The sequence below is a fragment of the Hakea prostrata genome, chromosome 10 (genome assembly GCF_041222555.1).
Source record: "Hakea prostrata isolate BN-2017 chromosome 10, UWA_Hpros_2, whole genome shotgun sequence".
NCBI lineage: Eukaryota > Viridiplantae > Streptophyta > Magnoliopsida > Proteales > Proteaceae > Hakea > Hakea prostrata.
This window is the reverse complement of record NC_142609.1, coordinates 12,818,053-12,844,811: the sequence shown is the minus strand read 5'-3', so window position 1 is coordinate 12,844,811 and position 26,759 is coordinate 12,818,053. Positions and strand designations below refer to the sequence as shown.

At 37.3% G+C, this 26,759-nt stretch overlaps 1 protein-coding gene and 1 pseudogene across 1 annotated transcript; both read right to left on the bottom strand.

Annotated features, from left to right (window-relative positions):
- Nucleotides 1-3,640: 3,640 nt before the first annotated feature.
- On the bottom strand, nucleotides 3,641-8,381 carry LOC149001955 (dihydropyrimidinase-like; annotated as a pseudogene).
- A 5,041-nt stretch (nucleotides 8,382-13,422) lies between these two features.
- LOC149001954 (dihydropyrimidinase-like) lies at nucleotides 13,423-17,833 on the bottom strand (the record flags this gene model as incomplete). The annotated part of the gene is made up of 9 exons (XM_089136781.1): nucleotides 13,423-14,089; nucleotides 14,641-14,693; nucleotides 14,802-14,842; nucleotides 14,954-15,041; nucleotides 15,854-15,932; nucleotides 16,026-16,114; nucleotides 16,777-16,896; nucleotides 17,305-17,516; nucleotides 17,584-17,833. Coding segments are annotated over 9 exons (948 nt in total), but the record flags the coding sequence as incomplete, so codon positions are not given.
- Between the last annotated feature and the right edge of the window lie 8,926 nt (nucleotides 17,834-26,759).

Here is a 26,759-nt window from a genome sequence, read left to right as displayed (position 1 = left end):
TCCGACCATTGAGTGGAAGCGCCCTTGTGCCGTTTATGAGATTTATACTTATAGGGATGTTGTCTATAAAGTGGAGAACAATTTAGTTACCCATTGTACTTGCTACTGGGATTAGATTTTGTCTTGCTTATTCTCTTTTAGAACTACTTTTCCGCTGGTTGTAGAGTGGGATTTTGCCTCACTTTACTTATCTGTTTTTGACACTCTGATTATATCTAGTACTCTGATTTATATATGATTCATTCTTTCCTTATTGGAACTATGGTTTATCTTCCGCACTTTTATTATTATTGTTGATGATTATGTTATTGTTTATGTGGGAGGTTGATTACTCGATACCTGATCTTCGGGCTGTGGATCACACTCTCGGGTATGCCAGATAGGGTACCGGCTGGGAGGATGTGACACTTATTCTCAAGCAGCTCAGTTTGTGCAATGGAGGCAAGCAATGCAAGAAGAATTTAATGCCTTAGTTCAAAATGGGACATGGGAGTTGGTTCCTTCCACATCAAACCAAAATATAATTGGATGCAAATGGGTATTTAGAGTTAAAAAGAAGTCTGATGGTACCATAGAGCGTTACAAAGCTAGACTTGTAGCTAAGGGATATTATCAACGCCCTGGTTTTGATTTTGAGGATACTTTTAGTCCTGTCGTAAAGCATACTACTATCCGGATTATTCTATCAATTGCCACTTATAATAATTGGCCGGTTCGCCAATTGGATGTAGTAATGCCTTTCTCCATGGTGATTTGCAAGAAACGGTTTATATGGAACAACCAGCTGGGTTTATTGATCCCACATTTCCTTCTTATGTTTGTCTACTTCGAAAGTCCTTATATGATTTGAAACAGGCACCTAGGGCTTTGTATAAGAAACTCACTAATTTTGTTACATCTATTGGTTTCAAGGGATCCTGCACTGATACTTCCTTGTTCTAATATGCATCTTCCTTAGTGGTTGTTTACTTGTTGGTATACGTTGATGATATCTTAGTAACTAGGAACAGTATTGAGGCAATTTCTTCCCTCATCAAGTCACTTGCTACTGCTTTTGCTATCAAAGATCTTGGTGATCTTCATTATTTCTTAGGCATTGAAGCTTTACGCACTAATGATGGTCTTTTCCTTTCCCAGCAAAAATATATTTCGGATTTGTTGACTCAAACACATATGATTGATGCAAAGCCTGTTGCTTCTCCTCTTGCCTCTGGTGCTTCTCTTTCTTTGACTAGTGGTGTTCCTTTGAAAGATGGTACTAAATATCGGCGTGTTGTGGGTGCCTTACAATATCTCACCAGTACACATCCTGATATCTCCTTTGCTATTAGTTTGGTTTCTCAATTTATGCACTCTCCCACTGGTGTTCATTGGAGTACGGTGAAGCGAATCTTACATTATTTACGTGGAACAGCTACTATGGGATTATTTTTCTCTCCTAAATCCTCTATGTCCCTTACTGGCTACTCTGATGCTGATTTGGCGGGAAATCCAAATGATCGTCGCTCTATCACTGGTATATGTGTTTTTCTTGGAAATCATCTCATCTCTTGGAGTTCTCGTAAACAGCACACTGTTTCGGGCTCTTCTACTGAGGCGAAATATAGAGCTATTGCCTCTGTTGCTACCGAGCTTATTTGGGTTCGATCTCTTCTTGGGGAACTTGGTGCATTTCTTTCGACAACTCCTCTCATTTGGTGTGATAATATTGGAGCCACCTACATGACTGCCAATTCTATCTTTCATGCTCGTACTAAGCATGTTGAGATTGATTTCCATTTTGTTAGAGATTCGGTAGCCTCTCGACAATTTTCAGTTCGCTATGTTTCTTCTATTGATCAGCTAGCTGACACTCTTACAAAAGGCTTGCCTCGTACTCGATTTTTAGCTCTTAAAGGCAAGCTAACGGTCATTGATCCGTTACGCTTGCGGGGGTGTGTTAGACAGAGTAAACCGTCAGTATAGTATTTGTATTCTTAGGGTTATAAATACCCTTGTACATATCATTTCTAGAATATATATTAAATACCATTTTCTACATTCTCCACAATTATATATACACATGAAGAGGTAATACAAAATCACTTCTACACAAAATCTTATTAACAAAATAAAAAGTAGCTAAATTAGAGATCTAATGTTTGGTTTGGAAATGGATGATTAGTTATTGATGTTATTTGATACGAAGTTTCCTATAAAATTTTATCATCAAGTGAAAATTTCTAGGATGGTCATCACTAATAATATTATTGCTGGGATGGTGTTCTAGCAACTAATAGTAGTTTGCTGAAATTTTAAACTTGTTCTGTCCTTTAAAATGTTATTTATTATAGGAGAAACTTCACTTCCAAGATCTACACTCTGGGCTGTGAGATGGGTGTGGTTCAAACATCTGCCTGAAAATTTAACCAAATGTTTAGAGGGTCATACAACCGGAGCATATATCTCTCCCCCAAAACCAAAACCCCCAGCCATTCTCCTGGATAACTAAATAAATAACAATTGAGTTCCTCTCTTTCCTTCAAAGACATTGGAGTCTGAGGGTGTATGGTGAGTGGCTGGACTTATTTGAAAGCTTGCATTTGGATTGAGAATGATAATATCAGCATCAGATCCAGCAAGTATTGCTCCCTTTCTTGGATATATATATTGAAAATCTTAGCACTGCCACAATATTCAGAAGTTATACTTTGGGAAGGAAGTCGCACCAAAAAAAAAAAGAAGAAAAAAAAATCAAATTCTTGCAAAGATGGCTCTCTGGAGCGAGAAACAACAAAAATTATCTACGATGCAAGAAAATGTTTTCACATGTTTAAGCCACCAAATTAGTGTATTATACTTAGAACTTAGAAGTAGAAAAAAAATATAATAAAAATAGGTCAACAGGTAAGTAATTGGCCATGAGACAGCTCAGAGATTCAGTGTCATATAGTTCATATCTTATATCCCTCACTCCCAAAGAGAGCAGATGAGGAGGTTGGTAATTGCCATTGATGGTGATGGAATATTAATCCTGACCCCAGAATAGTCATTGTATGACTACAAGTACTGATCAATACCAGAGAGCACCTGTCATCAGTGTCAGAATCATCTGCTAAGCCTGATTTCATGGTAAATTGATTTTGCGGGTGTGTACACCAATTGTGAATGCTAGCCCTCTTCAGTTACACTATATTATCATTTTACTAGACATAAACTAGTTCTTACAGTAACTACCAACTTAGCGTCTTATACATAGAGAACCTGAAAATACCATTCAGTGCTTGTAAAATTCTGACATAGTCAGACGGAGAGATTAAACCTGATTCCTGCATCAAAGACTTGTGTGTGTGTGTGTATGAGAGAGACTTGCATCAGTTCCAAAAGAAGCTTTAGCCAACCCCTCCATTAAGTTTATCAATTCATTACAGAACCTATATCTTCTCTCCCCCAATCTCACCCATGTTAACATTTTTTTCACCGGCCGGCACAGCAAGATTCCAATAGGTTACAGTTACCATGCAATGGATGATCATGGTTAGAAAGAAAAAATACACACCACACATTGTGCAGCTGGAATTTTATCCAAGAATCGATTAGAAAATAAATTGATAAAATGAAGTTTTCTAATGAATATATATATATATATATATATAGTAAATTATAAATCAATGCCATCGAATAAATTCAAGAGCAAAAACAGATAATGAAAGCATTTCGGACCAGCTTTCCGAGCTTTAGCTATCTCTTCCATTGCATCAATACTCATCACATGAACGATGTAAAGGGGTGTGTTCACAAAAGCTGCCAACCGAATGGCTCTTGCAGTTGCCTCTCCTTCCAGCTGCAAAACCATTAAGCTACAGATATATAAACTGCTATTGATACAAAGACAGTCTACAAACATACTCTTGACCAGCAATGCTCTTGTAAATTTCACATAGTACAACTAAAAGTGGGGCAACATATGAGTGTGAGAACTAAGAATAATAGCATATTAAAAACTCTCTAAGACCTTGGATGTCCTCATATACAAGTTAGACCTCTCTACATAATACCTTAGATAATTGAACCAAGGCAATACAAACTACGGGCATTTTATAAAAGAATATATTCCTGTTACCACAGGTGGCCTAGAAAGTGCATGTCCTTCTGGACCAGTTATTCCAAGATCAATCATCATTTCCTGTCCTTCAACTACAGCATCACCATTTTCTCCATGAACCATAGCCAAGGCACCAAGAGACTTGCACTTTTTCAAGCTTTTCAATAGAACTTCATCATTGACCATAGCAATTCCTTTGTAAGCGAGCATAAATTTGAAAGAGTTGATCCCTATAGATCATAATGCCATAAACAGTCATCAGCATTACAAGGTATCTGATTGTATCCAATTCATGCTGAGCAACATGCTAATCTTTCTCCTTGACCATAATTTCCATCTCTTTTTCAACAGCTTCATCCCATTTTGTAATGAACACATGGAAACCATAATCCATGCATGAGTTTTTTGCTTTCTCTTTATATGCTTCAAAACCAGAAGATAAACTCCCATTGACTGGTGGGACAAAGTCAATGTGCATTGTAGTTCCCCCAGCTATCCCAGCAGCCTGACCGCTAAAGAAGCCATCTACGCTCTCAGCAGCACCAGAAATTATCTCCAGGTGTGTGTGAGGATCAATTCCTCCTGTTACATGGGAAGAGAAAAAATTTTCATTTTCAAATGGACATTGTTAAATTATTATATTTGCATGATCAACTGTTAGTTCTGAAATGTACATAAGACCTTAAATATCAATAGGAGGCAACAAATTTCATAAAGAGAAGAAAGCCCAAGTTCTTGGGGGAACTGAACCCAAGTTACCTTCCCAGCGTTCACACCATGAGTATGAAATGTGCAGGTTTTGGGACTCAGTTAGTTAATAAATCCACTAGAAAAAGGCACCACCAAAAAGAGAACAAATAGAAAACCCAACCAACTTGGTTTATTGTACTTGTTCAATAAAACCAGATCAAAAGATCGTAATAGCTATTCAGGATATGATCTAAAGAGCACAACTTCGTTTGCTGAGTTAATATCCTCTGGCCCAACAAATTTTTTAGTTTTCAAGACTTCAGTCCCTTACAAAGCATGGATATATGTTGCCTGGGTGTTGGAGAAAATCCATCAGACCAGAGCTCACCGTAAAGACATCAGTCCATAAACCAAAACTAACAATTACAAAATTATAGATACAAATACAAATATGAATACTACTAATTACAATATCAATATAATAATAAATAAAGTAATAAAATAAATACAATGAAAATGAGGCTGGGCACAAAAATAATTCACAGAAGTCTAAAAAACTATAAACATGAGCATGACCCCAAAACACATGTGAAATTCGACAGCTCTAAAACTTATTCCAAATGGATTTTTTTAAATAATATCAAGTAAATGCTCTATGTATATCATATCTTATTGAATGTTCTTGAGTTCAAACACCACTACCACTGATACCTTGTACCCCAAAAGTTTGAAATTTCACCTGGCATAACATACTTCCCGGAGGCATCAATCACCTTAACATCATCTCCAACCTGTGGGAAACAATTAAGTACTTCATATAAATGTGAATCCCCAATTCCTTCTTACATTAGTTAATGGATTCTTCCAAAACCAATTCAAAATAGAAATGCCATGTGCCAGTAAGAAAGAAAAACAGGAATAAACATCAGAGAAAAATAAATCATCCAAGGAATAGATAAGCAACTAGTTGATTCACAGTTACCTAATATAGCATATATGAAAATAATGAGGATATACCAGTCGGATGAAAGAAGTATGTGGAATAGGATATATAAGCCCAGCTATGGTGTATCGTTATTGGCATGCATTGACTTCATTTCCACCTTTTGATTGTTGGGAACCAAAGGGACTACCTAATGCTTATGACATTGAATAAAAATTCATCATGCGCAATCTCATAACAGTTAATTTCCTCAGTGAGCACCAGTTATAAGGATTTGGGCATAACAGTTAGCTTGAAAATAGTAAGAAGACCGACAACAACAACAAAAACAAAAACAGGCTTACTGTTGTCTCCTGCAGTCTTAATTCTCCTTTTCGACCTTATGTTTAAAGGCTTTGTTCTATCTTAAGGCATAAAGCATGCATTTTACACACTTAGAGTGGAGCTACCTTGGGTTTTATGTTGTTTTTGCAGATTTGAGAACTTTTCAATATTTAAGCAAATATTTGGAGTTTTGGGCATGAATTATGCAATTTTACACGTTAAGAGATCCATTTAAATTCTCAAATGCGAAAATGAGCTTGATCTGGAGCATGATGGGCTAGAGATGTGATTATGAGCCAACTCCAAAATATTTAAGAGATAAAGAAGGCAAATTTGATCTACGGCTGAGATTATAAATTATCAATCAAATATACAGAGATATTATTGAGAGAGTCCAAATGGAGAAAAGAGTCCTTGCATACCTCAATATCTTATTTCCTATTTGTGATTTGATTAAAGAAAGAAAAAGAGGAAAAAGAATTATATTTAGAGAAGAAAGAGGCAAAAATCCCGTTTTTGAATGTCTTTGTCCAGTTTCAATCATGCCCTTCATCAAATGGTCATCCGGTGTCCGATCGAGCTGATTTTTGGAGAAGAGCTTTACAACTTCTTGATCTTCAAATCCAACGGTGGAATTGTGCATCTGATCTCTCTAAGTCAGTATGATTAGTACGTCAAAACCCTAATTGGTTGAGTTAGATAGAAACCCTGAATTTTATTCAAATTCAGTTGTGCCTCATATCTCATGTAAACTCTATAAAAGGAGAGCATACTCCATCAAAGGGGAACGTGTTCTAGAGCTTAGTAGAAGCATTCTTTCTTCTCTCTTCAGTTTATTTAGGCTTTCTTTAGTTTTCTTTGCTTGCATTTGTGAGATTTTAATTTCTAGATTGAATGTTTAAGTTTAATTTTTTATGTAATGCAATTCAAGTTCAAGTTTCAAGTTTTTAGATTCGTTTTTCCCTGGGTCTAGCAATTGTAGATTTAGATCATTCTAGATCTAGATCTGGTTGTTAAGGTTGATTGAGATTCGAATCGTTTGTTCAATTCGCAAGTAAGTAACATTTTTCATTAATCGTCTTTCCTCCCTCCATTCCCGCTTCTATCTACCCCTCCATATTCTTAATTTAGGATTTACTTTCAGCATTTATTTATTGTTCTCCCTTCCCCTGGATCTTTAATCAGAGATGCCTACAGTCGTGCTTCTCTTTGGTTAATGTTTCCATTTTACTTTCTGCAATTTACTTTCTGTTATTTATTTTATGCAATTTACTTTCAGCATTTATTTATTGTTCTCCCTTCCCCTGAGTCCTTAATCAGAGATGCCTACAATCGTGCGTCTCTTTGGTTAAGGCTTGATTTTCCTTTTATTGCTTTGTTTATTGCTTTGTTATTTACTTTCTACACTGTTTTTTTTCTCTTTAATATCCATTCCTCCGATCGGTGGACTGTAAATTACGGCAAAGGGTCCACGGTCAAAGTCATTATTATTATACTCTCATTCCCTCGATCCAGAGCTGACACTCGAATCACTTTCCTTTTCCTTTTATTATTATTGTTTGCCATTTTTTTCCTGTCTTTTATTTATGCATTGATTATGCTTAATTTATTTTTCGTTTCAATATGATTGCATTAGATGTATAGATTAGGATCGTTTAGTTTAGTTAATTAGTTAACAAAAATTGAATCATTCCACTTTCGTATTACTATTAAGAAGTTGAATTCTAAGTGGCATATCTCCCTGAGATCGACCCGTTAACTACACGATACCTTGCATTTGCGGTTCCTTTTAAATTTCACAATCACAGATCATCTCAACTACGATAACAACCAAGGAAAGAAAACAAAATCTAGTTATAGTATTTGATCAGTCATTTCCGAATTGTTTCCGTTCTTGCAAAAGAAATATTCTTCAGCCTTAGTTACCATAAACATAGTTTATCCTTCTGTTCAAGCTGTATAAACCATCAAAATAGAAATCGATCCTACGTTGATGTTAGGCTTGACAGAGAATAATCCCATCCTCAACATAAACATCTGCCACTTGCTGATGGTGAGCGTTTACGACAATTCCTCCCTTGATCAATAGCTTCGAAGAGAAAGAATCACTCTCCGACTCTCCATATGCCGCACGGCAAAAATGCAAAAAATATTCCACTTATCCAGTTAGCATGTAGTAATAATAACCTAAAACAATCAAAATAAACTAAACGAAGAAACAACAGAATTTCAATCGGAACTCGGAAGTGTTAGAACTGAAGTTAAGAAGAATCTGATTGCCCATGGTGCTTGTTCTGATTCAGACAACGGGAAGATGGCGAGAAGACAAAATGAAGCAAATAATGTTGAAGTTCAAACACCGACTTGTAGGTCGGCAAACTCAAAGTCGGTTCAGTTCAGAAGCTTCATGAAGATGATAGAACACTGCAGAAATTTCAAAAAGATTGTAGAAAGAGATAGAGGTGGCTGTTGAAGAAGATTGTAGAAGTTGGTAGCAGCTTCACGAAGCTGGTAGAAAGAAATCAGAGGCGGTTTCAAGAGTCGGTCCAGTATGAACAGAAATATTGTAGAAGGTTGAAGAAACAGCAATGGCGGTCTTTATGTCTATATAAAGGAAGCCTAGTCATGTTGTGTTGTACGGTGTGTGTGTAGTTAGAGAGAAGAAAGAAAGTTAGTGGGAGGAGAGAAGGAGAGTAAGTGGATAAAGGTGTTGAAACACCTTTATCATACGTGAGCAACAAAAAAAGGAAGAGTGGAGAGAGAGAGCATAAAGGGCAGCCATTAAAGGTGAGGAGAGAGAAATAGAAAGAGAGAAAAGTGGTGTAGCATTTTGTTTGTAAGCTTTTTTTATTAGAGAAGTGATTTTTGTGGTGTTTGTTTTTTAACACCTCTTCTTGTATACACTGTGAGTGGTTACACCATCACCCTGCTGCACCAACACGTGGTATCAGAGCCCTGTTCGATTCTAGTTGATCAGAAGCATCAACTTGATACGAGATGGCAAATATGATCCAGCCTCAGATTCCTAAATTGACGAAGTCCAATTATGATAATTGGAGCATTCAAATGAAGGTACTACTCGGATCTCAAGATCTATGGGAGATTGTTGATGAAAGCTATACAGAACCAGCTACAGAAGTGGCCTTGTCCGATGCCCAGAAAAGTGCGTTGAAGGATTCAAGAAAAAAAGATAAGAAAGCTCTCTTCCTCATCTATCAAGGAGTTGACGAATCAGTGTTCGAGAAGATTTCGAATGCCATAACAGCAAAGCAGGCATGGGATATTCTGCAGAAATCCTACCAAGGCGTGGATAAAGCAAAAAAGGAGAAAGCTAGATGATAGAGGAGAAAAGCATATTTTCATAGGCTATGATGCAAGAACAAAAGCCTACAGACTCTACAACCCAATTAGCAAGAAAGTTGTAATCTCAAGAGATGTTGATTTCGATGAAGCAGATCATTGGAAGTGGACAGAAGAAGAAAAGAATGTCAAAGGAACATTTTTGAAAGACGAAGAAGCTCTTCAAGAACAAGCACCAACACAGAATGAAGATCCAGATCAGACTCCTCCACCAAGTCCAGTTCCAATAACTCCAGGCAGCAGCAGCTCCTCAACAGAAGCTCCTACAAGAACACGAAGGCTTAGTGATGTCTACAACACTAATGAACCAATACAAATGGTAGATGATTTTACATTGTTTTGCCTTTTAGCAGAATGTGATCCAATCACATATGAAGAAGCTGCTCGTGAAAAGAAATGGCAAAAAGCCATGGATGAAGAAATAGAAGCAATCAAGGAAAATGATACGTGGGAGCTCATTGATTTGCCAAAAGGACACAAGACAATTGGAGTAAAGTGGGTGTACAAGACGAAGACGAATCAAGAAGGAAAAGTTGAGAGAGAAATACAAGGCAAGACTTGTTGCAAAAGGCTACAAGCAACAACAAGGTATTGACTATGATGAAGTATTTGCACCAGTTGCAAGGATTGACACCATCAGACTTCTGATTGCTTTAGCAGCTCAGAACAAGTGGAGAATCTATCAGATGGATGTAAAGTCAGCTTTTCTCAATGGATACCTGGAAGAAGAAGTATACATTGAGCAACCCCAAGGATATGTGAAGAAAGGCCAAGAAGATAAGGTATACAAGCTAAAGAAAGCATTGTATGGCTTAAAGCAAGCACCAAGGGCTTGGAACATGAGGATTGATGCATATTTCCAGCAGAACGGCTTCATAAAGAGTCCATATGAACACACCTTATATACAAAGATAAATGGAGATGGAGATATCATGTTCATCTGTCTCTATGTGGATGACATGATTTTCACAGGCAATAATCCAGGTATGTTTGAAGAATTTAAGAAGGCCATGACACAAGAATTTCAGATGACAGATATTGGAAAGATGTCATATTTTCTTGGAATAGAGGTAATGCAAGCAGATGAAGGAATCTTCATTTCACAGAAGAAGTATGCAGAACAAGTACTCAAGAAGTTCAAGATGGATCGTTGCAAGGCAATAGAAACACCAGCAGATGCAAATGTGAAGCTGAGACATGATTCAGAAGAAGAACCGGTCAACCCTACTTTTTTTACGGCTCTGATTGGAAGTTTAAGGTACTTAACTTTCACAAGACCAGACATCATGTATATAGTAGGTGTCGTCACAGATACATGGAAGAACCAAAGCGAGTCACTTCATCGCAAAGAAAGAGGATTCTAAGGTACATAAGAGGTACAACTTCTCAAGGTCTGTTCTATACTCAGTTAGATAATCCAAGACTGGTTGGTTACACCGATAGTGATTATGGGGGAGACCTAGATACAAGAAAAAGTACTTCAGGGTACGTATTTCTTATTGGATCTGCAGCAGTTTCATGGTCGTCAAAGAAGCAATCAATCGTGGGCGCTTTCATCATGTGAAGCAGAATATATTGCAGAAACATTATGTACGTGCCAAGCAATATGGTTGAGAAATCTTATGCAAGAGATGCATCATCCACAAAAGGATCCTACAACCATATATATTGACAACAAGTCAGCGCTCTCTCTCGCGAAGAATCCAGTGGCCCACAACAGAACTAAGCACATTGACACGAAGTACCACTTTATACGACAGCATGTGAAAGACAACAATGTGAAGTTGGCATACTGTCAAACTGAAGATCAGATTGCAGACATTTTTACCAAGCCACTCAAGACTGAAGTATTCAAGAGATTAAAAGCACAACTCGGCATGACAAGTCGGGTTTGAGGGGGAGTGTTGAAGTTCAAACACCGACTTGTAGGTCGGCAAACTCAAAGTCGGTTCAGTTCTGAAGCTTCATGAAGATGATAGAACACTGCAGAAATTTCAAAAAGATTGTAGAAAGAGATAGAGGTGGCTGTTGAAGAAGATTGTAGAAGTTGGTAGCAGCTTCACGAAGCTGGTAGAAAGAAATCAGAGGCGGTTTCAAGAGTCGGTCCAGTATGAACAGAAATATTGTAGAAGGTTGAAGAAACAGCAATGGCGGTCTTTATGTCTATATAAAGGAAGCCTAGTCATGTTGTGTTGTACGGTGTGTGTGTAGTTAGAGAGAAGAAAGAAAGTTAGTGGGAGGAGAGAAGGAGAGTAAGTGGATAAAGGTGTTGAAACACCTTTATCATACGTGAGCAACAAAAAAAGGAAGAGTGGAGAGAGAGAGCATAAAGGGCAGCCATTAAAGGTGAGGAGAGAGAAATAGAAAGAGAGAAAAGTGGTGTAGCATTTTGTTTGTAAGCTTTTTTTATTAGAGAAGTGATTTTTGTGGTGTTTGTTTTTTAACACCTCTTCTTGTATACACTGTGAGTGGTTACACCATCACCCTGCTGCACCAACAAATAAGAGGCTAACTAGCTGAACTGTGAAAGAAGACAAAATGAAGATATCGATCTTCGCTCTTCGAGTACTGAATATAGAGGAGCGAAACGAATCTTCGCCATTAAAGCTTGAGCAGAGAAGCCAAGTCTACTATGTGATCTCACTCACTAACCAATCACCACTTCCGCACTTTATATAGTTTTTGAAATTCTGAATAATTTTCCCCGGAAATTTGACCTGCTTGCCAAGTGCCAAGTAATGTAATTGGATTTTTGTTCAAAAAAAAAAAAAAAAAAAAAACATAAGAGTGGATTGATTCCCTTGCTGACCACGGGATGCGTTTGCACTGGAGCACTATAGTTGACCATAATAGACGGTTGTGATGGCTTGCATCTATTTCCTTGTTCACCACGTGATGCACGTGATGCGCATGTATTGGCTATCCATCCATGATCCATTCACCCCTAGCAGTTAGGGGTGTAAACGGATCGTGTTCGAATCGGATAGTGGTAATACCATATCTTATTATATTCAGACGATTTTGGATAATATTTTATCAGATTTTTTACTGATTCAGTCAAATTCAGATGATAATCAGATAATTATTTTCTTAAATAGATTCTTCTAAATGACTATGTATACATATTGAAAATAGGTTTTCGACTACGTGTTGAAATTTTTACCGGTTTATTTGTGAGGCTAGATTGGAAATGTAAGAATTTATCAACTATGGTAATTATTTTAGTAGAAAAGCTATAAAAATAGTCACATATCTCAACTGAAAAATTATATAACCAAGAAAAATAAAACCAAATAAGTAACTTAATCGGATAATTTTATTGGACAGATAATAATCGGTAAGAAAGGGTACACCATATCCGCATCCTATTAGTAATCGGACAGATTCGGATACCACTAAATAGATGCGGATACGAATTCGCGAGCGGATTTCAGTTTTCCATTTACACCTTACTAACAGTTGCATAATGGGCTAGGCTAGGGTGTCAATTGGCCGGGTTTGGTCAGGTCATTCTAAGCCCAACTCTATCTTAGGGATCTAAACCCTAAACTCAAATCCTACTCTATTTGGGGTTTTTTAAGCCCAATTTGCCTGATTTAATCTTGATAGAGTTGGATTAGTGCTGATTTAACCTTGAAACCAAAACAATATACATGGGCTAATGACACTGGCACCAAGGAGATTGAACTCTTCATCTCTTAGTTAGGAAGTGTAGGTGTTTGTCAACTGAGCTAACAGTTTGAGGTGGTTAGTTAAATAATTATTTCAACTCTATTTATGTATGATTTTAATTTAACTAAATTAACATAGGGTCGGGTCAAGTCAGGGTTGGGCTAGGTTAGCTTGACGTTACACCCGAACCCTACCCGATCCTGTCAAGGCTAATTATTTTGTATCCCAAACTCACCTTTCAAATCAGAAAGTCAGACCGGACTTAGGATGGGTTTGGATAGCTTTTGGGCCAATAGGGTTTTGTTGACACCGCTCAGTGGCAAAAATGTCTTCAAAAAATAGGCTGTCTTAAAAATATTTAGATACTACCGGTATCACTTTGCTTTGGTGGATGATTTAAGACTTGCTCAGTTACAATTCTACATTTTCCTTGTCCAATGGTAGTATTCTTGAAGGAAGATTCACTGATAATGTGATCTCAGTAAAACAACTAAGTTAAATCAAACAGAGCATTGCAGGGTACAGATAATCCAATTCCAATCTCTGTGTTTACTTCAAATATCCTGAAACTTGTTTACTCCAGTTAGGGAATGAGAAGAAGAGAACTAATCATATCATATAATGCAAAATGAAAAGTTGAAGTTCTGGGTACATGAAAGTAATGAAACTATGTTCAAATTCCTTTCAACTGCTCTTCCATTTCTGAGTTGTCTGAATTGAAATACATTTGAACACAGACAGCCGTCAAGATCTTATTTGTCTCAAGGCCACAATTCTCATTATTTCTCTCTTATTTCTGTTTCGGCTAAAGACAAAAGCTGAACTCAAGCTGCGGCCTTAAAACGCTGAACAGGAGCACCCAGAGATGACAAGTATGCAGCATCAATTTTATCCATACCATCAAAAAGGTAACTGTAGGGTGGCATTTCAATGTATCTTCCAGTTCCAAGTACAACCTTCAGTTCATCATTTTCCCACACAACTCTTCCTCCACAAATGGTCACTTCCACTTTTCCCTACATTTTTTAGAGAAGATGTTAAAGCAATTCTGAAATGAAAAAGGAAAGATTTAAGGTTGTCGTTATACTACATGTCTATACTAATTAAGAAAGTCAATATCAATCAATCTTCATATGGAGGATGTTCAAAATTAGAATTCAAATTTTGAATCAGATAGACTTACCTAGAGTGGAAACATCAATCAATCAACAAGGTTTATCTGATTGATTGACTGTTTCAAATTTGAATTTGAATTCAAATTTTGAACATCCTCTATACTTCACCTGGTAGATGAGAGAATTGGGGAATGACATTTATTTCTGATATCTAAAAGAAAATAAGGGCATATCCAGTGCAAGAGGCTCCTACCACTGATGGGGAAGGTATCTATTAGTGTCAAAACCATCTGGCAAGCCTGATTTCACTGAAGAATGGTTTTGCAGTTGTGCATACCAATCATGAAGTCTAGCCCTCTTCAGTTATTCTATTATCATTTTACTATACTTGACCAATTCCTTTTAGTTACTCTACTGATATGGTATCTTATACATAGAGAGCGAGAAAATACCATTCAGTGCTTGTGACTCTGACATAGTCAGAGGGAGTTATCAAGCCAGAGTTCTGCATCAAAAGACAATATCAGAAGAAAATATACCACAGCCCAAAAACTGAGAAATCCCAGCCACTTGGTTGACTTTATACTAGCTACAAAAATATGTGGCAGCTTACCACCATAGTATCCCAGACTAAATGCATCCTTTGTTCAATACCTGCGAATATCAAGGATTGTTGCAAGTATGTACCAAATAAACATTAAACTGCAAATTACATTTCATTGAATATACCAGGACACAGAAAATAAATCAATCCATAGTGATTACCATTGACACCGTTTGGAATTTTTCGGAAGTCATCAATACCCAGGGCTTTTTGTGTGGAATTGAATGAACAATGATCAGTTCCTACAAGCTGCAAAGTGTTAAAAGAAATTGTAACAGTGATCAGTTCCTCTTTTCTGCATCCCTTCAGCTTACAGGTTAAAATATAATAAAAGTTGTAAGACAAGGAGGATTGTAAGAAAGATGAGATAGAAATGAAGACAGCCAACCAACAGGCACAGTAATTCAAGTAATCAGTGGAGACCAGAAAAGCTCAGTTACAATTCAAGCTAGTTATGGGATTTGCCAACAGGTTGCTCTCCACATCACGTTTGAAACCACTTCAGGATTCATCATATGATAAATTGCTGTGAAGTGAATGTGAATGATATATTTTTATGTGGACACAATACATAATAACACTCTTCATTTGGTTTGTTGTTTTGACCTCCAAAGAATGTTACAAAAAGAGCAATTGGCTTGGATAAGTTGGACTTAGTTATAGCATGGATATTGCAGACAGGACCCATGAAATTGTGTTCGGTATCGAATATGTTACCTATGGCCCTATATACTCTGTCAAATGGCATCAGTGCAAGAAGGTTATATTGAGCTTAGAACATAAGTTGATAGCCCACATATTAGTAAAGACAAAAAGCATACAATATTGGCAGGACCAAGGATAGGAGTAATGCATCTTAATACCAAAACTTCCCTCGGAAAAGAACCCAATTTCTAAGCTACTACTGAAAAAAAAATGAATTTCAAGAAGCTGTGCCTAGACTAAACAGCTTAATGCAGTTGATATGTAGAGCTTACAAGCTCACATTCTTTTTTTCCTAAACTTTATATTTTATCTAGGTGGAGTTCTGAGATCTGTAAGTCCAAAGATGAACAAGAAACCTGCAAAACTCCTGTTGATAGGGCAGCTTGAATAGCTTTATCATGTCCTGCTTTCCTTATTGGAGGACTCGTGACAAACCTGAAAAAGCAAAGCACACAGGATGGCTGTAGTAGCTTGTTAAATTGAATTAGAAAAAATGGTTTAAGGAACTGAAAAGCATAATTTTCTTACTTCACAGCAGTAGTGAAGTCAGGGTCAAAAATCCTGGACTCATCAAGTGCCAATCCAGCAGCTATGGGTTCTCCAATAACCCTTTGACCTGCAGCATTAAATGCAATCGTTTAAACCCACCATTAACATACTTAAATGCATTGAAGATAGTTTTGCAGCCATTTAATTAGAACATCATCAATCAACTTGACTGATAACAACTGATGGGCATAGAGTGCAAATTTATAACTAACAGGAATTACTCTAGACATGAAAAATGGATATAAGTTAGACAATGTAGGAGAGAGGAGAGAGAGAGAAAGACGTAAAGAAAAATTCATTGATATTATAAAGACAAAAGTGTTGCTCTTTATCTGTCCCTCCAATCCTCTAGTCTCTTTCCTTTTTCCTTTTTCTTCTATACTTTTCTAAATGAGAAGCAGATAGTCCATCTCTCCACTATATAACTTGTTTAATCTGCGACAGAACCTATATGTTCTCTCCCCAACCCTACTTCTGGTAACAATTTATTCATTGATCACAATTAAGAGTCCAATAGCTTAAAATTATGATGCCATATGTAGATCATAGTATAAAGAAAAATAGGCTACCATGCATCAGATAGCTGGAGAACTTACAATGAAGCATCCATTTCAAATAAAGTGAACAAAAAAAAAAGTTTCAGCAAAACAGAGACATATTTAGTGAACTGCATATTAAGGCCATTAAACAAATTCAAGAGCAAGAACAGTTAGTGAAACATTTCGAACCTGCTTTTTCGAGCTTTGGCTATTTCTTCAATCGCATCAATACTCATCACATGAACAATATAAACAGGTGTGTTCACAAAAGCTGCCAACCAGATGGCTCTAGCAGTTGCCTCTCCTTCCAACTGCAAGAGGACCAACTTACTGAATTATGGACTGTAATTGTTACAAAGACCAACCCTACAAACATAGCTGGGACCAGCAAAACTCTTAATACATTCAACACAATGCACCTAAACTCTAGTTTTAATTTTACTTTTCTATCCTGTTTTCATCATCAATGTTATTTCTTTTAAGCTTTCAGGTTGGATGCTTCAACTTGGTATGAGAGTCATCAAGCTCATTTTGTTAACTAAAAGTGCATCTTCACCTAAAATAAGGGCATACATGCTCTGCTTATGCCCACCCAAAAAGTGAAAAACTTTAGGACTTTGGATGCCCTCATATACGAAAGCTCAAATTTAGTGATTGGAACTCTTCATCAAAAGCAACAAAAGCTACAAGAAACTGATAAAGGAATGTCTTATTGTTACCACTAGGGGCCTAGAAAGTGCATGTCCTTCTGGACCAGTTATACTGAGGTCAATCATCATTTGCTGCCCTTCAGCAATGGCATCACCATTCTCACAATGAACCATAGCCACTGCACCAAGAGACTTGCATTTTCTCAAGCCATTTAATAGAATTTCATCACTGACCATAATGCGTTCTTTGTAGGCAAGGAAAAACTTGAAAGAGTTGATACCTATAGATCATAAAGCCATAAACAATCAACAAAATTTTAACCAACTCATGATGAATGGCATGCTAACCTTTCTCCTTGACCATAATTTCCATCTCTTTTTCAGTTGTCTCATCCCATTTGTTGATTGTTACATGGAAACCATAATCCATGCATGATTTCTTTGTATTTTTTGCCATGATTTCAAAACTAGCAGTCAAATTCCCACCAATTGGTTGGACAAAGTTGATGTGCATTGTAGTTCCCCCTGCTAATGCACCAGCCTGACCATGGAAGAAGTCATCCATATTCTTGACATCACCATACGCTGACTCCAGGTGTGTGTGTGAGGATCAATTCCTCCTGTTACATCAGAAGAGGAAACAAATTTCAGAAGAAGAAATTCAAATCATTTTCACAGCCTTCACACTAGGAGTAAGAAAGGTGCAGGTTAAACATTTTTGAAATGGCCTTTTTGAATAAGTCAAGCAAATACTCTATCTATACTAAATCATGTTGAAAGATTTTAGAATTTGAAAAACCCCATACCCCTGATATCTTGTCTGCCAAAATTTAGAAGTTTTGCCTGGCATGACATACTTCCCAGTGGCATCAATCACTTTAACTTCATCTCCAACCTGTGGAAAACAAGTATTTAAAATACAGATCAACACCCCACATGTTCTAACATGTGCTAATGAATTCTCCCAAGATCCTTAATCAACCATCTTCTACTAAGAAAGAAAATCATGAATAAACAACAGAGTAGAATAAATTTGAGAAAGAAATAAGCCTATAGTTGATCCACAGTTCCAAGATAGAACATATCTCAAGATAAGCCTGCACCAGCTCATATGAAAGAAACAGATTGCAGAGCATTTATATTGTAGTTTCAGCTTACTCTGTTGTCAGAAAATAAGTACAATAAAAGGTTCTTCTCATGTCTATGCTTATAGAACTCAGATAGCCACAAAGCAAGAAAATTAGTTTCAGCCATCAAAAGAAATTAGGATCATACTATGATGTTAGGCCTGACAGAGACAATTAATCCATCCTCTAACATAAACATCAGCAATTTCCTGATGGTGAGCGTTCACAACAATCCCTCCTTTGATCAATATCTTTGAAGATGAAGAACTACTCTATGTCTCTCCATATGCTACAAGAGAAAGCTGCAAATCATATTCCAGTTATCTAGTTAGTATCTAGAACTTCAGAAACAAAACAAACACAAAACAATAGAATTTTCTTTTCTCAATTCAAATTGATTGAACCCAAGTAAAAATCTCATTAGTGCTTACCCCTGTTAGTTGTTCTGATCCAGAAAAGGAGAAAATGGCTAAGAGGCAAACTAAAACAGAGCTGAGAATCAAACATGGTCGAGTGAAACAAAGCTTCATCATCAAAAGCTTGAGCTGAGAATCAAAATGTAATCTTTGTGATCTCTTTCTGTCACTCGACACTCACAACTCACTGGGTAGTGTACTCTTGCCATTTCCTTGCCATTTATAGACTTTTGAAGCTTGGATTTTTCCCGGGAATCTGAACCATGCTGACCACAATAACTCAAAAGGAGAGGCAGTGGCAAAAATGTAATATTACCTTGAAGAAAATGGTAAATTGGGAAATTGGACTCAGGTAGATGGCAACAATTCTGTACCAAATTTCCCAATTTGGCACAGAATGCACTTTTTATGCTTCTGTGCCTAATTGGGTAAATTTGGCACAGAATCTGTACTAAAAACTTGTATGGTTGGACACAAATGGGCACGTTTCTCTGGCAAAATTGGCACAGAATCTTGTATGGTACATACGACTTTTATGCCAAAATGGGCACTTTTTTAATAAAATAATTAAAAAGATAAATATAAAATAATTAAAAAAAAGGTAAATATGCTAGTTCAGTTCATACACAGGTGCTCACATAAAATCAAGTGAGATATAATGTTTTCAAGTGATTAGTGGGAGTCTAGCTCTTGCTGCTAATTCATTTGCAATTGTCTTCCTTTGCTCTTCCATTTGTCTTGCTTCATTTTGGGTGTTTTCAAGAGGAATATTGGGGTCCGATGTTACTTCTTCAGGTATCCAATGCGGGTTTCCATACTCTACAAACTTTTTGTCGGCAACTTGCTCATCGCGGATGAAGTTATGAATAGCACAACAAGCAATGACAATTTTGGCTTGAGTACGTAATGTAAACCCGTGACGCATTTTATTCAAAATTGGGAACCTGCTCTTTAAGCATCCAAAAGACCTCTCTATAACATTCCTTACTGAAGAGTGCCTATGGTTGAAAAGTTCAACAGCATTCCTTGGCTCTCGACCTCTCCCCCTGAAATCTTGCAAATGATATCGATTACCCTTGAATGGTGTCATGAATCCAGTCATAGTCGGGTATCCGGAGTCAACCACATAATACTTACCTACGACAATTTAAGATAATAAACGTTAATCCCATAAGTTTAGATCTGATGACGGGTTAAAAAAAATATCGATGAAGTAGTTGTATTAAATTTACCTGGAGGAGGATGAGGAAAATTGAGAGCAGGGTCTGTAATCGCTTGTCTAAAAATTATGCAATCATCTGAAGAACCTTCCCAGCCAGAATAGACAAACGTGAATTTCATGTCAAAGGAACATGCACACATGACATTTTGTGTGGTGATTCCTTTCCTTCCACGATAGTGTACTTGTTTTTCAGCCGGTACAATTGCATGCACATGGGTGCCATCAATTGCACCAATACAATCCTAGTACAATGAACATTCTCAAACCCATTAATAAAAGTCGGTGAGCAGCATAAATATACATGTGGGAGATTGTATTCCAATAATGAAAGCTTGTATCATACCTTAAAGTAAGGAAAGTGTTTTGGATTTGTGAATATCTCTGTGGGAATTGCATCAAAGTTAGGAGGCCTTATGTTTTCTTTACTTAACATCACAAAAGCATTTAACACTCTCTTGAATACTCTTGTGATTGTCTCAGGCGAACGTTGGAAATCTTCGGCCACATCCCTATATTTAAAGTCACGACCAAGTAAACACATAAATATACCAAGTTGCTCATCAACACGAATATACCTAGTATCATCTAACCATCCTCGATGCCGCATTTTAGTCTCTAAGTTAAAAAACACATGTCGTTCCATCTTGAATCTCTCGAAAACGCGATCTACGTGTCCCTCTAATATTTCTCTAACACGTTCCGGTCCCGTGAGTTTGCTATCTCTCATTGGCTCAGGGACACGGGTCACTTTTGGTTGATCTGTCAGCAGCATTTCCAAACCTAAAAACTCGATAAAAATCCCTTCATCTGATTCACTAGATGTATCCATACTATGATTATAGTCCCTGAAAATAATCATACAAACCATGTTCAAATAGAAAGCACAACTAAATCTTCGTAATGCATAATCTATTAAAAACACACATAATGCATAACATGCAAATCCAAAGTTTTATACTTCATACCCTATTTAAAAGCAAACACATGCATACACTACAAATTCAAAGTAGGAAGGTCCATACCATATCTCCAAATACTTATCATCCAATGCGTCATCTTGGCTTCTTTGAATCCCACGTGAAGGAGCGGGTGTCGGCACTTCTCCTATTGGTTCACACCATTGAAAAAAACTACATCTCCTTGGAAATGATGCACATACTTGATATAACCTATTAGGATGTCGAATTGATGTTGAAATTCTGATCACTGACTAGGTTCCCACAATTGCAATTTGTATTGTTGAACTTCAAATAAGAACTTCTGACATCATTGACACTGGATGTTGACATCCTAATACAAACTTCTTATGTTTAAAAAATAGACCACAAAGTAAAGTATCCGACTAAACTATAAATCAAACTAGATGCAATTCGAACAATCATGTTAAACAATCATAAGTCCTTGGCCTTTAAAATTGTAAATAAGAGATAGCAATCTATGGTTTATTCTTATGCTGCAAATCCTAGACATACTGGTCTGTGACTCATGCCATTGTGGATATAGTTCAAAGAAACAAGACTGGAAACAGAAACTGGTGCCAATTGGTCTTTTCATTTACTTTTTTGGCCATTTGCCAGAACCAATTGGCTTATTTTTCGATTAAAGAATCAGGTCCTGCCATTTGCACCAAATCTTGCGTCACGGCTTCTCTATCCAATGGAAAGAAATGACCAAATCAAACTTCAAAATGGCCAAGAAAAGAAAACCATCGTCATCATGGAATCTCATTCAACAATTAGAGCTCTTGTGTAAAGAAATTCTTTATTCAATTATATGAAGCCCCTAATCCCTTCTCAACCCCAACCTCACAAGAATAAAACAAACTAAGAATTGCACCAAATGATGGTCACAGTCACAGACTTTCTGAGTATTCAACATCTAAGGGCTAATACCAACTAATGTATGAATCTTTTAAGAAAATATCAGATGAATAAAATTGCTACAGAAAATCAAGATATCCAAAAATGAGACTACCCATAAAAGCAAGAAATGCAGAAATTTATATATGTAACCAGTTTAAATCATCTCATAGAATTCTGCAGAAATTTATATATGTAACCAGTTTAAATCACCTCATAGAATTCTACAGAAATTTATATATTTTCTGTTGTCCTTTCTGTCAAAATGAATCTAACCGACAACAGGAAGATTCAGGTCAGAGTATCAACGTAACCAACCAGAGAATCTGGCACAAGAACAAATCCATAGAAAGCCAATCCGTGGAATTTGCCTCAGGCTGTACGTGTTTCTTAGATACAATTCATGATGCAACAGAGAAGGTCTATTGCTAAGGGAACAGATCATTAGAAATTTCTACAGAAAGTTATATACTTTCAGTTGTTGGCCTTTCTGTCAAGAAACTGGAGATTTAAGAAATACCTGGTGGCAGCGGTAGTATACCACAGAAGAAGAAGAAGATTGTCGGTTGCAGAGAGCTTGCCGAGTTGAGTGAGATGAGAGAGACGAGACGAGGGACCTTGAGAGCAGAAACCACAAAAACTGTTCGGTAACCAAAAGCTCGAACTACAGAGCAGAATCCCCAACCAGCACATTTTAGTCCGACATCAGAGCTCAAATGGGTAATCCTAATTTCACTCTGAAGATAAATTCTTAGGGGAAAAAATAAGTAGAGAAAAGCATACCAGAGGCGATATTGTTGAGACAAAGGAGGAGGGCAGTCAAGATGCAAGGGCTCCTCTTCTCGCGAAACCAAACCCGACTTGATGCTCTTCTTCAACCTCCAATACAGGGTAGGCAGAGAAAGTCGACAGAAACCAGCGAGAGTTCCAGAGAGTTGAGCGAGACGAAAGAGAGCAGAGAGTTGAGAGAGACGAGAGAGATGAGCAAAGCTTAGGGTTATCGTGAAAATTACATCGATAACGCTAAAGCACCGTCGCCAGCCTCACTTGTGCCCGCGTTTCCAAAGAGAATTGCTTGTGTGTCGAAGACACAGTTTTGTTATACATATTTTTGCTGACTTCTGTGTCAAAAGAGGCAAATGGCACAAAATAAGTGTGCCAAAATCATTATCATACAATCCCTCAAATTCTACGTGATGGGGACTATTGGATCCCGGGGCCGTGAGATTCCGTTAAGCGTTGCTTTAGGGTTACATGTCCACCTCCTCATTAGTGGAAATAATTCTAAACATGTATAAGGGTATTTATGTAAATACGTACCTTTGAAAAAATTTGATTGTGATTTTTTTTATTGTGATTCAGATTCACTATGGACTTGGTTGGTAAGGATTTGGATCAGATGATTTTACCTTTGTCTATTTTTGTATCATGATACAAAGTTAGGTCGGATTTAACTCGTCCCATGGAGCTAAGTACCTATAGAGTGCTAGCCAGGGATCTCACACCGTGCCTCGCACATCTCGATGTTTGCTGATTCAATGTTTGAGATGGGAATAGCACAGGTTAGTTGCGGAAGGTACACCTAACTAGGGGTGTAAATGGGTAACCGAAATTCGCTTCCGAATTCACATCCTCATCCATTTAGGGGTATCCGAATACATCCAATTACTAATTAATAGGGGTGCGGATATGGTATCTACCCCTTTCTTACCGATTATTATCCGTCCTATAAAAATATCCGATTAAGTTACTTATTTAGATTTATTATTTTTATTTTTATAAATTTTTTACATGTGTTATGTGACTATTTTTTCTTGATTTTCTACTAAAATAGCTACCAAAATTGTTAAATTCTTAAATTTCAAACATAGCCCTCACAAATAAAAATGTAATGATGTAAACAGGTAGTCAAAAACTTGTATTCAATCTGTATTCATGCTCATCTAGAAGAATCTACTTAAGAAAATAAATATTCGATTATCATCCGAATCCGTCCGAAAACTGATAGGATATTATCCGAATCCGTCCAAATAGGCGAATACAATAGGATGCAGATATGGTATTACCACTATCCAATCTAAATCTGGTCTGTTTACACCCCTACACCTAAGAGGCTGAGCTCCCTAGAGATTAACTCAATTGACTAGTAATGTAGGGGACTATGAATACTAACTCAAATAAAATATTGGAGAATTGGATACCACCATCACTTCCTTTCCTGAAAATTAATGTAGATGCGGCTTGGAAGGAGAAGGATAAACAAAAAGCTATTGGCATCATTGTCAAGGATTACATGGGACATCCTCTTCTAGCAAAATCGGAAGCCATGAAATTCGATTCAGTGCTAGAAGGCGAGGCAGTGGCAATGTTGGCAGGATTATTAGCTGCCTTGGCAGCAGATTATGTGTCATATCCACCCAGCCGGTACCCTACCTGGCATACCCTAGTATGTGATCCACAGCCCAAAGATCAAGTTTAAGAACGATCATATCCACTTAGCACAATAATATAATCAAAAGCAAAAACAAATCTTTGTACAACTACTTTAATAACAAAAGTCAAGAAATGACCTCAGAAGGATCATAAAAGAACATCAGAGTGCAAAAAAGATACCAATAAAATACATAGTCAAAAAGCCGAATGAAGGGGGAACCCCACTCTACAATAACAGCAGAAGGTAGATAGAGTAAAAGTAAAGGTTACAACTGGTTCCCAAATAAAAAGAGGAAACAACTAAACTACGGTCTCAACGAATCAAATAAAAGGTCAAAAGAGAATAGATGATATCCCATCGCTGTCACACAAGTGTAAAAGCCAAATTGCTCCAGATAAGTACCAATCTCGAACTGCTAGTATTCATCAACGTGTTCACCGTAACCAGTGTGGTATGAGTCACCAACTTGGTCCTCAAAGTGTTGACCGTCATAGTCAACAATAGTAGTACCTGCAGAAAAGTCTAACCAAAGATGTTGCAAAAAGGAGTGAGTTCAAAAAGAACTCAGCAAAGCAGTTATTCCATAATAACACAGATACATGATACAAAGCATAGCATGCTGCAATATGATATGAAACACACGATGCAATTATGATTCTAACTCTATGTATGCTAGTCTCTATGGTAGACATGCTTTAAGTCATAGCACCATACTTCTTTGGGTAGGTCCGTTCACACCCTCAACCATTTAAGATACCTTGGGTTCCCTCAACCATTTAAGATATCTTGGTTAGCCGGTTGGTAATGGGTCATGCATCCCTTTCGGACATTCCTTGGCTGGGGATTTGGTCACCACTCTCTCACATCACCATTTGGTATAAGTATTGGTGCATGTCACGGTAAAGCCTAGCCCAATGCAAGTCATCTACTCAGTCGTATCAAGTCAGATCCGGATACTTCCATTCCTCCTCAACCATTTAAAATATCTTGGATCCTATCCGATATCCTTCACACTAGAGTCAACGTATTCCCTCTCGGACTACGGATTCATGAACCCTATAGGTCATCCACAAATAGTAGACGGGAAGCTCTCACGTCCCCTCACAGATCATTTTACCGGTTTTGAGTGCCCGGGAGCCCAAGTCTAGCCATTTGCAACCCTACCAATAAATGGCTCCCACAATGTGGTTCATGACCTCTCACGGATCATTTCACCGGTCTTGAGTGCCCACGAATTCCCACTGCTACCACGGGTCGTTCGGTCTCAATACCCTTCCGATTCGGGTCTGACACGACAAGGACATCCTAGCCACACCACTAGACAGTCCTATGTATGTCATCCAATAATCCGGGAAAGTGTCGATGGGCATCTTCGGAGGACATCCCATACTATTTCCTCCGATGTCCAAGGACAGAAGCGTCAATAAGACACTCCCCAATCCCAAATTATACCTAAGCAAGCACATGCTCATTTCCATCATACCATATATCGATGATACATCATCATATTGAGAAATACGTTATAACATCACATGATCAAGTGTATAAGTAAATGACAAGTATAAATAGACGTGATAAATAAAGTAATTAAGCATAGTGCTACTGTCATAAGGTAACTACAGAAGTCATATGATGTCTAGAATCAACTAATAAGTTAAGCCTACTAAGTTTCCAATATCAGTGTAATATTCACATAGTCTATGTCATATGGGTATAACCGTCCTTACCTTAAGTCGCGATGATGATAATCCAATAATTTCAAAAGAATGATCCAAAGATGGTATTAAGACCCTAGACAAACATAAATGAAAGATTAGAAAAGAAATCGGAAAAATCGGAGGTTGAACAAGTCAAATCAAACAAGAATACAGTTCAGCACCTGCTTGGTTGATGGGATCGACCAAAGAGCATCGACCAAACAAGCTTCAGGGCTGCAAGGTGGATTTTGGTGATTTGGTCCGAAATCGGTCTTCCGGGGCTCGGATCGATCCGAAACTTGGAGGGATGATTAATAACAGTATAAGAACACTACCTAGCAAGTATTATCATAATCCAATGACCCAATTGAAAACCCCCAATTTGAAATCCTATGTTCTAGATGCTAAACATCAAGTTTCATAATGAAATCAATGCAATTGTAAGGGAAATCAGGGATTCAATCAAAAGAATGATAAACAAGAGATTAGGAATGATTACTAACATATAATCAGACCTTGCATACAATAGGAATCAGTTTAAGAGATGAAATCATGTTGCTATAAAGGAATTTCATAAGGAAGACAAGGTTAAGAATCGATATGAGATGCATAGTATTAATAGAATGAAAGGGGGTTTATAGGAATCAAAAGAGACACTAGAAGAGGTGGTTGCAAGGTTGCAACACCTTCTTCATAGCCCCAACAGCAAGAATAAGATGAGGTAGAAGTAGATTAGAGAGAGAGAGTGAGAGATTACATACCTTGGAGG